The sequence below is a fragment of the Schistocerca serialis genome, chromosome 8 (assembly GCF_023864345.2).
Source record: "Schistocerca serialis cubense isolate TAMUIC-IGC-003099 chromosome 8, iqSchSeri2.2, whole genome shotgun sequence".
Lineage (NCBI taxonomy): Eukaryota > Metazoa > Arthropoda > Insecta > Orthoptera > Acrididae > Schistocerca > Schistocerca serialis.
In genome coordinates, this window is record NC_064645.1 from 619,777,599 (window position 1) to 619,796,552 (window position 18,954).

Here is an 18,954-nt window from a genome sequence, read left to right on the forward strand (position 1 = left end):
ATCACAATCGGCTGAATGGTATAGGAATGCATAATGGACAGACAAAGCAACATTCATTTTGATTTAAATAGACGACATACACCTAACATTTGACAAATTTATTTTGACAAATAAATTTAACTTGATAAGCATAAACAAAATATGGCAACCTTTAAACCCTTTTAAAACTAGAATAACAAAAGTAAAATTTTCTTTTAGTTTTAAGAAATAACATTAAAAAATTCTCATCTGTTTAGTGAACTGATATCTTCCATTTGTTAATTCCACAAAACAGCCAACCTTAGCCTTTTGTGATTGAAACATTTCCTTTCCAATATCAGCACATTCCAATAAGACAATCTTTACTCATATTAAAGCTGAATGACCAAATGAAAATATGCTTCTAGTTTAAGAAACTTTTTAAAACTGAATACCAAAATGAAAATATTCTTCAACATTTAAGAAATGGCAGTAATGAAGTTGACAGTTAATCAGCCACTAGTTTGCTCAGCAAAATGACAGTCTTAAAATTCTTTTTTTTCTTTCAAGCTGAACAATTCTTTAGCAGTTGAAATGAGGTAGCACACATTACAACATTGTTTTCCAAGCTGAGCAGTTTATTAACATATTACACACCCCATTAACCTAGAACAATCATTCAGCAAACTATGAAACTTAACCTGCCCACTGTCACTTCCCATTTCAGTTGTCAAGTTTGGTAGCTGGACATCCTTTCCACGACTGCTGCTTATGTGTTAGTTCGATAGTTCACATTCCTTGCTCCTACATTCACAAACAGGGCTATGGACCACTTTGAGGGTTCTTGCAAGGCAGCTGTCATTATAACTGCCCTGCATTCTACATGGAGTGGCACAGATGTTAATACAGCTTGTGTCAACCTTCACAAGTCATAAACATGCAATATGAGGGGTTAGTGTTCAAATCTTCACTTTACTAGCCACGTTACAATACAACTTCCAGCTCCACAATCACCGCCAGCTGGCACCTGCTCCTGATGTCTATCGAGAAGCCACTCGCACAGTGCGTACACTCTCTGGCTCAGCAGAGACAACACTCCCTCCACACTCACATTGGGCAGAGACCTTCAGAAAGAAATGTTTAGTGCCAACATTTTCACACTCACTCATTCCACACTCAAGCTAGACAAAGACCTCCTAAAATAGAACATAAGGGCAAAATTGGCGTGATGTTCATTATTATTATTATGGGCAAGAATACCCTTGTCATACAGTCAATCTGCAGATTCATAGTACTCAGACAAATCAGGAAAGATGTTTATGGTCTGTTAATTTACCAAATACAACTTTCTATTGTTTGTTTGCTGTGGTGGTTCTTCTCTGAGGAGGCTGGGCTCTGCTAGTCACAAGTCACAATAAAGGGGTTAGTGATGGAGGAGTAACTACTTTAAAAAAGTGTTCCCACTAGTGATTCATTGTAAGCAACTCTTGTCAGAGTTAACAGTGAAGACCAGAAAAGTGTATGAGGTGACTGAGACCAGGCAGTTGCCAGAACAGCTCACAGGGCAGAAGCAGCAGCCCTCTTTGGAGGGACTGGTACACAGAGATATTCCAACTCCCCCTCCTCTTCCCCCCTCTCACCCTGACACCCCCTCCCTTTGTTTCCTCCTCCCCCTTCTCACTCTCTCTCTCTCTCTCTCTCTCTCTCTCTCTCTCTCTCTCTCTCTCTCTCTCTCTCTCTCTCTCTGTCTGTCTCTAATTGTGTGTGTTATGCCATTTTGTGATATGAATTATTTTTAGTGTCTTACTTAACCTTGTTTCTGTTATATTTGATGGCTGTGTGGAAGCTTAATAACTTCTTTCTTTGTTTCAAATGCTAGCTGTTGCAGAAAATACTGACACTCTTTATTTTTAAACAGGAAATGGACATGCTGGACATTACTTCTATTAGAGATGCGAGAACTGGAAAATATGCTAAAATTCCTAAAGACTCTAAGCTGAAGCAGATTGTTACAATGGGGTCGCAAGACACTTTAGAAGAAAAGACTGTTACCATATGTTATGGTTCTGATTTTGTTAATCTTACATATATTAATTTTTGTTGCACAAAGAAAGACATTGCACAAGTAAGTTTTGGGTAATACAATAATACTATATTATGTATTCTGTATTTGGGAAGATATTTAAGAAATGGTGTAACATAAATAAAAATGTAACCTAAGAGAATCAGAATTTATGTGACATGCTATAACAATTTTTCTGGTGAATTCTGTAAGACAGTGATTTTATTAAAAGTGAACTGAATACATGTTGGGGTTGAGTTCATGCCTGAAATTTTGTGCAGAAATGCTTATTTACATTTTGCATGTCAGTAAAGTTTTTTTCAAAAGAAAAGAAATATTATTTGTACTTTGCACAGACCAGAATAACATACTGCTTCCTTATGTTTTGCTTCCACATTTTCCAGCATATTCCAAATTCAACTTTCCAGGCACACACTTAGTGCTACAATTGTTACTTGCAACATCATGGTTTGCTTTTTTATTTGCTTTAATTATGTCCCAATAGTAGACTGCTGGACTGCTGCATGTACCTGCTTTTTAGTACTGTTATCCATATTTTATAGAGCATTATTATTTCCTTTCTTCATTCCAGTTGATATTGTGGTAGTGTTTTTACATGTTTCTGAATTCTCTGAACAATTTAGGGTTAAAGTTACTAGTAATTTATTCAGTTTTCATATTTGAGTGACTGTGGCAGACTTATTGAATTGGTCTAAATAAGCTTTCATTTTCTGATATTTAAAATTTTCCCAGCCTGTAGAACATCCTGTGAAATTTCAGGAGAACTTACTGCTATGGAAAGCTGTGACATGAAGTTACTGACATTCAACAGTGTTCCCAAAATTTCATAGAACAGTTCATTTTGTAATCATCTGGGCCTGCTGCATAATAAATGTCTTTCAAAGACATAATAAATTTTGTATGACCCATTATGGTGCTATAGACATTATTTTTTTATTTGAACTATAGGCCTATTTCAGCTATACAGCCATAATCAGGTTATATGTTATAGAAAATTTTATAAATTTTGGTACATTTGTTATATGACATTCAGTTATACAAAATTTATTATTTCCTTGAAAGTTCATTTTGTGGTTAGACCTCTATGGACACTATTATTGTTGTCCCTCTGTTACAACTAGATCAGTCCTGTAAAAACCAATATTTCGTGGTGGATTATTAAATACTGTTGCTGCACTGCATTTCTTAAGAATTTTTCCAGTGCAGTTTTGTCCTTTTATTTAAAGATTGAAGAAAGTTGCATGTGTTCTCAGCTGCACATTCTGGAAAGCGTGACTTGACATTGAGTTTTATGGATTTAAAGTAAAGAAATCTCTCAATAAGCACAACAATATAATAATTTGTGTACAATCCATGAACTAAATGTTGCTGATAAAAAAATGGAACAGAATGCTAATAATTCTACAGAGCTTTTGGACAGAAATCTTACAACAGTCAATAGCACTTCAAAAACATTGCTGTCCACAGACTGTAGGAACCTCTGAAGAAGCTTTTTACACAAATCTTATAAAAACATGCATTGTAACCATCAATGATTTTTTACACATCATTTATGGTCCCTTGACAGTTCAGAAGTCAAATATTTTTACTGAAAATAAATAAGTACAACAAAGTGTGTCATTAAAATCTAATTGTTCAGTTACGGTGTGCTTTGGGTTTTTTTTGTATCCATCATCAGGTTACCATTTGGTTATTTTATACAGTCTTGCTTAGTTAACCTCTCATGGCTAGGAGGTGACTATACATCACACAGCTCAGACATAAGCTAGTCAAAATGAGATACACACAATTTTGTGGCTGTTATACAGTAACTTAAATAACTTTTCTATTACAAAATAAAGCAAGCAGATATGTAACCTGCATTAAATACATTCTCTAATCATGATGAACATTCTGTTCAGGTACAGCTAACAAATACTGATGAAAATCATTCAGGTTTATAATAAACACAAGGATACATTATTTTGTAAACAATTCAGAAGTAAATTAAAAAGAACCAGATACCAATATTACATTTAATCTACAAGGTGCTACCCAAAAGTTCCTAAAATACACCAGTTGTACTTCATACAGATCTTATCATTCCCATCACTTTCCAAGCAGTTCCCTTGGATCTGTGTACAATGCTCCCAGCAGTTTTTCCATGAACTAAAATCTCCATGGAATGCGTTTTCTGGAGACAGTTTAGTACCACTTGTGGTTCTACTTGAATCTCCTTAACTGTGTGAAATCTATGTCTTTTTAACTTGAGTTTCATTCTGGAGAATAAAAAGTGTCACTCGGTACCAGGTCAGGTGAAAATGTCATTTTATTTTTTGACAGAAACTGATGGATGGTCAGTGCAGTGTGGGATCTTGCATTGTCATTATGGAGGAAACAACTGCCTCTGCATCTCTTTTCTGGATGCTTTATTCTTACTTCCTTCCCCAACTGCCTGAGGAAATCACTATAGAACTGCACTAACAGACTGGCAAAGGAGGACAAACTCCTTGTGGACAATTCTTTGCATGTCGTAGAATCAGATGAGCATGGAATTCACATTACTCTTCACTTACTGGGCTTTCTTGCAACAAGGTGGCGATGGACACTATCATGTGATGACCGCGGCTTGGTTTCAGGATTGTACCAAAATCCAGCTTTCATACCAGTAATAACTTTCAAAAGAAAGTCCGATTCACTTTCAAGCCTTCCTTTAAGTTCTCTGCAGACTTGTGTGTGTTGCTGTTTCTGCTCATTGCTGAGAATTCGCTTCACAAACTTTGCAGCTAGTCATAGCATGTGCAATTCATTGGGCACAATCTTCTGACTTGTCCCAGAAGACTGTCCTATGATTCCTATGATCTTCCAGCACCGTATTTCGAACATCAGCAACATCTTCAGGTGTAATGCTAGTAGATGGTTCTCCTGAATAGGAATCATCATCAGGCGATGTTCTGCCCTCTTGAAAATGTTTAAACCAGTCAAATTTAGACTGAAAACTGAGTCATTTCTCCAAATACTTGGCTCAACATGTTCTGTGTTTCTGCAGCAGTTTTTCAAAATCTGAAACTAAAGTTTATGCACACACGTTGCTCCTGGACATCTGCCTTCATCAATTTCTCAAGGCACACAACACACGACAAAGGGAAATGTGTGTAAAAACTAAATGCGACCGTTTGGCTCAAAGCCACATGAGGCACTGCCGCAAAAAAGATGTATGAGATACCACCTGGTGGCATTTCCTCATACTAAATAGACTTCACAAGCTGCACATATATTCTGGTAATATTTGTGTTGCACCTCATATTTCTTGAGAGATTTGAATCATTTCTTGAAGCAACTTATTAAAAAGAATAGTAAATTTAAATTGTAGGTATAACAGGAAAATCACTGTCAGCTACATGCTACAATATCTAGTGTGATATATTAAGTAAAGTTCTTAAAAGACTGACAGATAGGCACAAGGGAAAAATGAACCATCTGGACAGTAGATTTAAATTCACTACACGGAACCAAGAGAGAATACAGCTGAACCGAGACATAGCTTTGTCATTCTGTCAGAAATGAAAACCTGTATGAATAGTTACCAGTTGTATTCAAAAGGTACTCTGTAAATCATTTACATCTTCTTATCTGTAAGTGATTGCTTAACACAGCATGTATCGAACAAGAAAGAAGTTACACAAGAACGTAATGTATTACTCATAAATTTTAATATGACTGGACAACACAATATGAGAATTCAAAACCTGAATTGGGGCAGGCACACTAGTTCAACCTTGAACCTCACGAGGCCAAATTTGAAGTGAAATTGAAACATGGACCACAGATATAGCGTTAAATCGAAATGTTTGTGTCATATTGGAATCCACAAGTGCTCTTATATCATAACAAAAGGATGATCTACAAAAGGAATTTGCTTATTGTACAGTATATGTGAAGAATATAACCTAGATATATCAACAGGGGAAACAAAAATTATTGTTTTTACAGGAAAGGACCATGTGAGAGCTAAAACAGGTGTTGCTTATAAACTATTAGGACATATTAGATGTTTCTATTACCTGAGTCATCACATTACATGTGAGTTACAGTTAATGATGCCGAGAAGAAACTAGCAGAATTCATAGATGTGAGTGAAATTTTAGAAGATCAGGCTATTAAATTGTTTAATGGAAGTGAGTTGTGTTGTAAATAACAACAAGAATTTAGTAGTGAGATTTCATAGAATGATGAAAGAATGTAGTAGGTTAGACAGAATTAGAAAGTAATTGAACATATACAGATTAGGAAATAAAATCTATAATACGAAATATAGTAACAACATTAACAGAATACGTAATCAGCGTCTGCCTCTCAAAATGTTACGATACGTACCTGCAGGGGAAGTCGAGGAAGACTGAGGAGGAGATGGCTATCACAGCAGGTACATACCTAAGGTTTGAAGTTTAGAAGAATACAGTAGATATAGTGTCTCGGAAAGAATACTGGCATGTTTTCCTCCAAAAAAGGTATTGTACACTACGAAGAGCACATTGCAATCACAGTGGCCATATGTGGTTGTGCACTGTCCTGCTGAATAAGCACATCCTGTCAAAGAAACACCAAATGTGATTGCTAGCCGTGACTGATGATCTCCCACACCATGAAGCATGGAGTGGAATCTGTGTGTCACGGACAAATGCGCTCTGGTATCGGTTGTTCACCAGATCTACACTATACAACTGTATGGCCATCACTCGCATACTTCATGTCATCTTTGAAGACAACATAGTGCCAGTCCGTTCTCCAGTCAACTCTTTCATGACACCAGGGTAGCCATGCTTGGATGTGTTGCTTTGCATGGCCAGAGGCAAACATGATCTTAGTCCTGCTCAAGCAGACTGTTCCCAATGGCCCTTAGTTACACAGCAGCTACATGTGCCCAGATTTCTTCCCTGGACCATCCTCAGCCAGCAGTTACTGCTCGCACAGTGCGTCAGCTGTGAAATGTGTGTGTAGTATGTGGATGTCAAGAACCTGCCTGTGGATGTGGGAATATTTCACAGACCACTAAAGAAAGTAGCAACACACCACTGATACACTGTGCCCAACATGTGCAACAGTCTGTTGATACATCCATCCAGCTTCCTGCGGATCTGCAGTGCGACCCCATTCAAATGGCTGAAGTTGTTCAAGAGTACATACTCTTCAGCGGAGTACCCCAAAGAGAATGTTGCAAACACTGTTCACTTCTAAACTCAGCACAATTACTGCCTACAGAGTCAAACTGGAGGGTGTTCTGACAGGCTTCCTGAGTGCCATCTGATCGACAATGGCCATGACGTGTCATGCCCACTATCCTTCCCATCCCTCCCACAGTGGTATTCCGCCGACCACCGAATCCACCCAATATACTTGTCCATCCTTACACAACCCCTGCTCCCACTCATGACTCATATCCCTGTAGTAGACCTAGATGCAAGACCTGTCCCATACATCATCCCACCACCACCTACTCTAGTCCGGTCACTAACATCACCTATCCCATCAAAGGCAGGGCTACCTGTGAAACCAGTCATGTGGTCTACAAGCTAAGCTACACCCATTGTGCTGCATTCTGTGTAGGCACGACAACCAACAAGTTGTCTGTCCACATGAATAGCCACTGACAAAGTGTGGTCATGTAACAAGTAGACCACCCTGCTGCTGTACACGTTGCCAAACATGATATCCTTCATTTCAGTGACTGCTTCACAGCCTGTGCTTTCCCGAATTGCACAGGTGTGAACTTTCCCTGCAATACATCCTACATTATCGTAATCCTCCTTGCATCAACCTTCTTCGTTAGTCACTGTCCTCACCTACCCAGCCCCTTCCCTGTTCCCATTCCAGCACTACAAAGCCGTCATTCCACAATCACACCCAGTCTTTTTATTTCTCACTTTTTTCACTACTTCTCCCCCCCCCCCCCCCCCCATCCCACCCCTCCATCTAACCTGCAGCACTTCACTGTCCACCACCACCCTCCACCATACTATCCCTTCCCCCTTCTTGCCCCAGGTTCCTCCTTGCCCCCACCCAGTCACCACTCCCATCACGCACTTGTGCTGTGGCTAGCAGTATGGTTTCAGTTGCTGAGACTGCATTTGTATGTGTGTTTGTGTGTGTGTGTGTTTGGGGGGTGGGGGGTCGCGTGCGCTTATGTGTGTCTATTGTTGATGTAGGCCTTAATGGCTGAATGTTTTAATTGTGAAGTCTTTTTGTTGTGCCTATCTGCAACTCAGCATCTCTGCTGTATGGTGAGTAGCAACATTCCTTCTCATATATTGATACAATGGTTTCAGTGTAATTTAATTTCTTGCAGAACAAAACTATAGCTATCGTGACTAAATTTCTACTTTGTTTGTAAAGAGAAGCCACACACATCCAAAACACATTAAACAATTTCAATAGGAGGAATAACATTCACTCGTAATGGACATTTGTATTGAAATATGAGCCCTTACAGAAGCAAGGTTTACAGATGACCATGAAGAAAATCTTGTGCAGCCTTTACAACAAATTATACCATTTTTATCTGTTCTTATGATATTATATTGTATGGTAAATACATCAATTAGAAGTAGAAATATTTGTACATACTTTCTTTGTGGTTTTGTAAGTATTCTGAGTATTCACACTTGTTGTACTTACAGCGTAAAAATAGGGAAAGAAAGAAAAAACACACACACTCCACCCTTATGAAACATATAAAAATTGTGTTTGTTCACTTACATACATTAAAATGTTGTGTTTCACTTAAACTGACTAATTGGTTACTCTGAATGTATAGAAAGGGTGTCACTAACCTTACCTGTTGGCAGCTGCAAACTTATGGAAACAATTATACAAGAACCCTATTGCATAAAGGCAAATAGTTAACATTTATGAATAAATATTTTTATTTCTGTAAAGAAAAAATATTTTTTGAAATGTTTATTTTAAAACTAACATCCTTGAACAGAATTTCAGTACACAACAAGAAATAAGAAATTACTTTTGTGATGTACATATTCACATACTCATCTTTGTTGTGTGCTGTTTGAAGCCTGATAATTGGTGAGGGCAGTTCACACAAGTGCATTTAAATATTTGTCAGTTTGTTCAGACCAACATTTACATTTATGACCATGAGTATTGACTACGGTGCTTCACATACACAAATGATCTCAAAAATTGAGATCAGTGTAATGGCACATACTTTTGTCAGTGGGTATTTTTCTTCTTTCTTTTATTTTGCAATATTAACAGTCAAGACAAAACCAGCTGCAGTCATTAAATCTGCTTCCTGTATAAACATGCACATATTTCTACTGTGACTTTGAAGTTTTTCCTTTAGTTATGTCAGTTTAGCTTTCCTTAACAGAGAACAAGTAGCAAAGTCTACACTGAAACCAGTCTGCTTAGTGTCATGGACAAAGTTTCAGATTACTGACATTGAATTGTGACAAGACCATTTTACACTTGGGACACGTTGCTTTACTGTCTCTCTACATAAAAACAAAATCTTATTGCTTTCCTTACTCAACACTTTATCCTGTTCTTGATATTTGTGTGTCTTAGATAGCATTGTAATGGTTAGGGCACCAACAATAAACACAGTTTCACATAAACATTTTTCCTGCATGGAGAGTAAGAATTACATTATTCACTTATATCACGCAATGGAAAATCCAGGGTGGAATGTAACAATAATATGAAAAGGGAAGTTGCTACTCATCATATAGCAGAGATACTGAGTCGCAGATAGGCACAACAAAAAGACTGTCACAGTATAAGTTCTTGGCCATCAAGGCCTTTGTCAAAAATAGACAACAGACACACATGCACGCGCGCGTGCACGCAAACGCGACTCACACACACACGTGTCTGCAGCTTCTGACAGCTGAAGCCACACTCACTTATATTATTATTCACTTATAGAGTGACTACTAACTGATGCATACAAGAAGACAAGGTTGTGCGTGTACAGCCACATATAGTTGAGAAAAACCACATTAAATTCACACAAGAGCTGCATGCAGCTTGCAAGCCACATTGTGTCTGCATATTACATAGACATGGTAGAAATAATTTACTTGTTATGGTATGACTATCATATTGTTAATTGAGAAAATAGAGAAGGAATAATCAAATAAAAAAAAAAGGTGGTGTATTCATGAGAAGGCAGATATGAGAGAGAACAAGGGGAGGGGCTTCTGCTGTGCATTATAAATAACAAGACAGAGGGACACTCTGCAGACTGAGGGGCACTATAAACAAATAACATTTTCTGTATTAAGTGCAGGTAAGCATTGTGAACATTATCACATATCTGTTACATGGTCTGTGTCTCACTGGTGTATTCATTTTAATTTCTGTACATGGATATGTATTTTTTCAAGTAAGAATGTGCTTGCTAGTAAAAGTGACTTTGGATCCCTGTTATGACATACCACAGAGTTCAGTAGATTGAGTTCAATGGGTTAGATGATACTGTGCAGTTTCAATACATCGTAACTGAATCCCACACTTATTCCCTCTCAGTTCTAAGAAAAGTTCTCCTCAGTCATTTGCTTTCTTGGAAGAGTAAAATAAGTCAGTCACACCCACCTCACCTGATTAGGAGAATTGTGACTCTCTCTCTCTCTCTCTCTCTCTCTCTCATGCACTTTGCTTGTCATCCTGAAACTACTCACTGACTAAGGGAAGTAATGCAACATGAAGTTTCAGCCATTCTGTCTATAGTGCGCCACAAAGCCAAGGACAATGTAATAGAATCACCTCAGTAAAAAAGCATTAACAATATCTAATCACTACACAGTGTTTGCTTTAAAAGTGACTAGTCTCTACAAATAAAAGCACTTTCGTGTTATCATTTTATTACTTATGCTATAACTTGTACATCAGTATCCTCTCTCCTCACTGTTGATCACACATTTGTGCAGAATACTTTTTATGTGATCTAATTGGAAATAATGTTTCGGTTCAGTTATTTTGGGAATAATTCTTGTTAAAGAATATAATGCTTGATGATAGAACTGTAACGGGCCCTTAATAGTTGAATTGAAAATGCAATGTACCACTGCTTCACAAAACTATTGCACCTAGACCATACGGCATACTGTATGAAGATGAAAATCGAGGTCAGAAAAACTCTGAAGCAGAAAACTAATTAGCTTTATAGCCATTTTATTTTTGTGAAAATCTTTGTAGTTTCAGGAAAGTACAGAACAAAGGTTAGTGTTTAAAATTAAGCACAGAAAAAAAATTGAACCATATAGTTAGAAGTTCTTGCTACTATGGATGCTGTTGTAATGTCATAGTACAAATTCTGGTCCCTTTTCCTTTCTAAAAGAAATCAGTTTTCCATTAAATTTACTATGATATAAATAGCTATTATTAAACTGAGGCAAATCTCTGTAAATGTGATTTAAGCTGGTTAACTTTTCTCTTAATGCTGTTAACACATGAAGTGTTTCAACCAGACTTTTTTCTATATACATAAATGATCTTACAGACAGAGTGAGCAGCAATCTGCAATTGTTTGCTGATGATGCTATGGTGTACGGGAATCTGTTGTCATTGAGTGACTGTACTAGGATACAATATGACTTCTATAAAATTTCTAATTGGTGTGATGAATGACAACAAACTAAAAAAAAGTTTATGCAAAAGAGTAGGTAAAACAATCCCCTAATGTTCAACTATAGGATCACTAATCTGTTACTTAATACAGTCAGGCTGAGTACATACCTCGACGTAACGTTGCAAAGCAGTATGAAATGGAATGAGCATGTAAGGACTGTAGAAGGAAAGACAAATGCTTGACTTCAGTTTGTTGGCAGAGTTTTAGGAAAGTGTGGTTCATCCATAAAGGAGACCACATATAGAAAACTTTTGCAACCCATTCTTTAGTACTGCTCGAGTATTTGGGATTCCCAACAGGTTGGATCAAAATTAAGACTTCAAAGCAATACAGAGGCAAGCCGCTAGATTTGTTACGGTAAGTTTAATCAATATACAGTGGCTTTCAGAGTGTGCAGATGTAGGTGTAGATTCAAGAATAATATCTGCTACACATTCTGACACCTCAAATTGGCACTTGTTAAACTAAGACTAGGCGTATAGAGAACAGCCCCACAAGACATATATGTATGTGTGTGTGTGTGTGTGTGTGTGTGTGTGTGTGTGTGTTTTTAAGGGTAGGCCACAGTTTTAAAATGATTGAAACATTTATAAATATAATAATGGGAACAAAAGTGGCTGCCACTAATGTAACTTTGTTCTTGCATTGAAGGAAGTAAAGTTTGAAACCATTGAATTAGGTGACTATCATCATTTTAAATTGCAGATACTGATTGAAAATGATATTGGTTTTAGAAACAAATCGAAATCCTTTTTGCTTAACAATTCCTTGCTGCCCTTAGATTGATGAGTAGACTAAGTTACTAATTTTAAATGTAGATGAAGCCAATTCTTGTGTAGAACTACTTTTGTGCTGAAGAAATGTATTATATTTTTGTAAAGCAGTTGACACATTCCAAATGATTTACATGAGCCATATTTTCATTGTCAAAAAGTGTCATGCTTTTATAAGCCTAATGACATCTTCCAAATCATAAGCTATTGCAACATATGAGGAGCTAAACAACCCTGAACAGATAGAGTTCAGGGAATAATTTAAATTTGTTTTGTGCAAGCATATGGATAATAATTCAGTTTATAATACAGTAGACTTAAAGCAAAACATTCAGTAAAAATAGAAGAAGAATAGGAGGCAGTTAATTTAATCACTAATTGTACACAGTCCTACAAGTAACACTGAAAAAAAAGGGAGTGGGTGCAAGATATTTATTTTTCCTACAACACGAAATAACAAGGGTCTAATGGTGCTTATTATTTATCACTATTGCTTTCTTTTGGCAACCCACAAGTGGTTTAGTTTCTAATTATGGTTTGATGGAGCACAGATAATAGTTGAAATCCATGTAGCTTGCTTTTTTGTTATCAATTTCCTAAGATAAGCACAGGTGCAGATTACCCTGCCTAGTTATATCTTTTTGACAGACTATAGTGAACAATTTAATTCTTGGTATTAAAGGTCACAAAACTGGGTACCTCAGAATTTCAGTGTAAAAATTGTGCTTTGGTGTACAGACACTGGGTAGCTAATTATTTCAGTGAATTACCACGTTTATCCTTACAATTCTCACACATCGTATTGCATGTTGAATATTTTAAAATATTTTCATGGAAAGCTACCATTGGTTAATCATAGTTGAAAACAATCTAAATTCTTATCTTTTTCTATGAAGTTATTGTAAACTACTGTTTAAAATGTGATGTATGCCATAACATGATAGAAACAAACTCAGTATGTGTTCTAAATGTATCTGTTTAGTCAATAAAACAACATTATGATGCAATTACTTGAAATGAATTAAAAACTTGGGTGTTAAAATTTCTACTTACATAAATCATAATGATGCAATATCTTTGCAAACTTACCTTCTTCATCTTCTTCTTCTTCCCTCCTGTGTTAGCTGCTTCATCTCAGAGGAGCAGTTGCAGCCTATGTCCTCAGTTTTTGGTGGATGTATTCCATTCTCTGTCTGTTTCTACAGTTTTTACCTTCTACAGCACCTTCAAGTACCATGGCAGTTATTCACTGATGTAACAGATGTCATACCATTGTGTCCCTCTTTCTTGTCATTGATCTCCATATATTCCTTTCCTCGCTGTTTCTTCAGAGAACTCCTCATTCCTTACATTATCAATCCTCCTAATTTTCAACATTCTTCTGTGGCACTACATCTCAAATGCTGCAATTCTCTTCTGTTCCAGTTTTCCCACAATCCACGTTTCACTACCATACAATGCTGTGTTCCAAATGTAAATTCTCGGAAATTTCTTCCTCAGATTAAGGTCTATGTTTGATATTAGTAGACTTCTCTTGGCCAGGAATACCCTTTTTGCCAATGCAAGTCTGTTTTTTATGTCCTCCTTGCTCCATCCATCGTAGGTTATTTTGCAGCCTAGGTAGCAGAATTCCTTAACTTCATCTATTTCATGATCATCAGTCCTGATTGTAAGTTTCTCACTGTTCTCATTTCTGTTATTTCTCATTACTTTCCTCTTTCTTTCATTTACACTCAATCCGTATTCCACACTCATTAGACTATTCATTCCATTCAGCAGATTCTGTAATTCTTCCTCACTTTCACTGAGGATAAGAATGCTGTCAGCAAATCTTACCATTGATATCCTTTCACACTGGATTTTAATTCTACTCCTGAAGATTTTTTTTATTTCCATCATTGCATCTTTGATGTATAGACTGGACAGAGGGGGTGAAAGACTACACTCCTGTCTTACACCCTTTTTAATCTGCACTTTATTCTTGGTCCTCCATGGTTATTGTTCCCACTTGGCTCTTGTGCATGTTACCGAGCGAGGTGGCGCATTGGTCAGCACACTGGACTCGCATTCGGGAGGACGATGGTTCAATCCCATGTCCGGCCATCCTGATTTAGGTTTTCTGTGATTTCCCTAAATTGCTCCAGGCAAATGCCAGGATGGTTCCTTTGAAAGGGCACGGCCGACTTCCTTCCCTGGCCTTCCCTAATCTGATGAGACCGATGACCTCACAGTTTGGTCTCTTCTCCCAAACAACCCAACCCCTCTTGTACATGTTGTATATTACCAATCTCTATCTATAGTTTACCCCTGTTTTCCTCAGAATTTTGAACCTCTTCCATCATCAGAACTGCCTCTTTGGTTCCTTTAGCTTTCCTAAAGCCAAACTGATCGTCATTCAACACATCCTGTCTTCTTTTCCTTTCTTCTGCATTGAACCTTTTGCAGCACATCACTCTTAGCCCTGCTTATTCCTTCTATATTTAGCTGGCAAATCCTGAGGCAAAGTCCCAGTTTTGTTGTCAGCTGGCCATGAGAATGACCGATGGGTTTAGTCTGTGCCATTTCGATTAGGATGTGCTTTTAAATAGCCAGGAGATCAATATGATTGTCTGGCTGTCAGTTAGCACTAGTTCATTTAGTTTATGTCTATAATTAGATGCTATCCAGGGTACATGTGTAGTATTCTACTACAGATATGAAATCTTCTGCATATGATTCATATCTACAACTTGGATGCATGAGCTGTTAAGCTGATTATACAGTAATTCTTGCACTTGTCAGCTCTTGCAGTCTTTAGAATTATGTGGATGATATTTTTGCAGAAGTCAGATGGTGTTCAAGACTCATACATTCTGCACACCAATGTGAATAGTTGTATTGTTGCAACTTACCCAAATGATTTTAGAAATTCTGATGGAGTATTTGATTTTAGGTCTTCCAAAGCTCTTTTATATTCTGACTTTAAAACTGAATCCCTTATCTCTTCTACATTGACTCCTGTTTCTTCTTCTATCATATTGTAAGACAAGTCTTCTCCTTTTGAATGTGGAATTCTCATTGTGCTCTTAATGTTACCACACTTGTTTTTCATTTCACTGAAGGTTGTTTTGGCTTTTCTATACGCTGCTCCAGTCCTTGTGACAATCATTTCTTTTTTTGATTTCTTCACCTTTTCCATGCAGCCATTTTGCCTTAGGTTCCCTGCACTTCCATTTATTTCATTCATAAGGAACTTGTATTTATGTATTCCTGAACTTCCCTGGACATTTTCATACTTCCTTCTCTTATCAATCAACCAAAGTATATCTGCTTTGTACCCATGTTTTTCTTTCCAACTTCCTCTTCAGCTGAAAGCCTACCAAACTATTCCTTATTGCAGTATCTATGGTGTTAGAGAACTTCTAGCATGTCTCTTCATTTCTTAGTACTCCCAACTCCAACTTCTTTGCACAACTAAATTGTGATCTGAGTCTATATGAGATCCTGATTACACCGTACAGTCCAGTGTCTGATTTCAGGATCTCTGCTTGACAATGATGTAATCTAACTGAAATTTTCCAATATCTCCTGGCCTTTTCCAAGTATACATCCTCTTCTTGTGATTCTTGCATAGAGTATGTGCTATTACTAGTTGACAATATTATGAGATGGAAAGTTGCCACTCACCATATAGCGGAGTTGCTGAGTCACAGATAGGCACAACAAAAAGATTTTCACACTTAAAGCTTTCGGCCAATGGCCTTTGATTACAATAGACACACATAGGCACACGCACACTCATGCAAATGCAACTCACACACACGAGTGCAGTCTCGGGCAACTGAAACCAGTATCATCATATACTTTCTCTATCTCCTCATCATCTGCTCACGATATTGGCACATATATCTGAACTATTGTTGTTGGTGTTGGTTTGCTGTTGTTTCTGATGAGAACAACCCTTTCACTGAACTGTTCATAGTAACACACTCTCTGGCCTACCTTCCTATTCATAATGAATCCTACTCCCATTATGACATTTTCTGCTGTGTTGATATTACCCTTTGCTGCTCTGAGCAGGAATCCTTGTTTTCTTTCCATCACTGATCCACTCTATACCTAGATTTTGACTTAGCATTTTCGTTTTCAGATTTCTTAGCTTCCCTACCACATTCTAACTTCTGACATTCCACACCTCGATTCGTTGAATGTTTTCCTTTCATTGGTTATTCAGTCTTTTTCTCATCATCCCCCTCCTCCTGGCACACTCCTTCCAGAGATCAGAATGGGGTATTTCGAAATCTTTTGCCAACACAGAGATCATCATCACACTTTTTCAATTACGGACCAGACGTCATGTGAGTACACATTATTTCTATTGCCTTCTGCATTATAATGGCATTGATCATTGCCAGTTTTTCCACCTTTAGGGGCAGTTTCCCAACTCAAGAGCAAGACACTGTCCTGAACCTCTGTCTGCTTCTCTGCCCTTTTTGACAGGGCCATTGGCGGAATGAGAGTAACATCTTATGCCAGAAATCTTCAGCTGCCAATGCTGATGATTTTCGTTCAGAATTTAAGTTGTGGCATTGTTCGAATCTAGGACAGAGGATGTTTTGATTAATAATCAAAGACGCCACTCCTAGACTATGGGTGTGTCTCTAACATTTACAGATCAAATTAATTCCTGATTTGTTGCCTAAACTTCCTTCTCTAAATTCAGAGTGCCATCCTGTGGTATAAAAAGCAAGACTGGGTTCCACTGACCTATTGTGCGTAATAACAGTCTGAATGTTGAAGCATTTCTTCTTCATTTTCATAATTTATTTCTGTGCCCATTTTGTGTGCATTGATTTGTGTTGTGTATCTGATGCTGTTGTCACAGATTGTTTATCCGTACTCATTTGGTGCTCATTTCATGGGCCACTTAGCCTTCTAATATATAAATAAAACTGGTGCTTTCTCAAAATGGGGAACAATCAAGAATGGGGTGCCGCAAGGTTCGGTCTTGGGTCCTCTGCTGTTCTTAATATGTATTAATGACTTGCCATTCTATATTCATGAAGATGCAAAGCTGGTACTTTTTGCTGATGATACAAGTATAGCTGTCACACCCAACAGACAAGAATTAACTGATGAAATTGTAAACGATGTTTTTCAGAAAATCATTAAGTGGTTCTCTGCAAATAGGCTCTCATTAAACTTTGACAAAACACAGTATATACAGTTCCACACAGTAAATTGAATGACACCATAAATAAATACAGACTTTGATCAGAAATCGGTAGCTAAGGTAGAATATTCAAAATTTCTAGGTGTATTCATTGATGAGGGGTTGAACTGGGAAAAACACACTGAAGATCTGCTGAAACGTTTGAGTTCAGCTACTTATGCTGTTAGGGTCATTGCAAATTTTGGTGATATATATCTCAGTAAATTAGCTTACCATGCCTATTTTCATTCTCTGCTTTCGTATGGCATCATATTCTGGGGTAACTCATCATTGAGTAAAAGTGTGTTCATTGAACAAAAGCGTGTAATCAGAGTAATTGCTCGAGCTCATCCTCACTTTAGCCTCACAATATATACAGGGTGAGTCACCTAACATTACCGCTGGATATATTTCGTAAACCACATCAAATACTGATGAATCGATTCCACAGACCAAACGTGAGGAGAGGGGCTAGTGTAATTGGTTAATACAAACCATTAAAAAATGCACGGAAGTATGTTTTGTACACTAACCTACATTTTTTAAATGGAGCCCCGTTAGCTTTGTTAGCACATCTGAACATATAAACAAATACGCCATCAGTACCGTTCGTTGCATTGTAAAATGTTAATTACATCCGGAGAAATTGTAACCTAATGTTGACGCTTGAGTACCACTCCTCCGCTGTTCGATCGTGTGTATCGGAGAGCACCGAATTACGTAGGGATCCAAAGGGAACGGTGATGGACCTTAGGTACAGAAGAGACTGGAACAGCACATTACGTCCACATGCTAACACCTTTTTATTGGTCTTTTTCACTGACGCACATGTACATTACCATGAGGGTTGAGGTACACGTACACACGTGGTTTCCGTTTTCAATTACGGAGTGGAATAGAGTGTGTCCCAACATGTCAGGCCAATAGATGTTCAATGTGGTGGCCATCATTTGCTGCACACAATTGCAATCTCTGGCGTAATGAATGTCGTACACGCCGCAGTACATCCGGTGTAATGTCGCCGCAGGCTGCCACAATACGTTGTTTCATATCCTCTGGGGTTGTAGGCACATCACGGTACACATTCTCCTTTAACGTACCCCACAGAAAGAAGTCCAGAGGTGTAAGATCAGGAGAACGGGCTGGCCAATTTATGCGTCCTCCATGTCCTATGAAACGCCCGTCGAACATCCTGTCAAGGGTCAGCCTAGTGTTAATTGCGGAATGTGCAGGTGCACCGTCATGCTGATACCACATACGTCGACACGTTTCCAGTGGGACATTTTCGAGCGACGTTGGCTGATCATTCTGTAGAAACGCG

At 37.8% G+C, this 18,954-nt stretch overlaps 1 protein-coding gene across 1 annotated transcript in view; it reads left to right on the top strand.

Moving 5' to 3' along the window:
* LOC126416261 (1-phosphatidylinositol 4,5-bisphosphate phosphodiesterase classes I and II) overlaps positions 1-18,954 on the top strand; it is a 395,393-nt gene that overhangs the window by 119,827 nt on the left and 256,612 nt on the right. Inside the window, exon 4 of the mRNA XM_050083891.1 lies at positions 1,877-2,083. Coding sequence (XP_049939848.1) covers positions 1,877-2,083 — 207 coding nt within the window. The remainder of the gene's footprint in view (positions 1-1,876; positions 2,084-18,954) is intronic.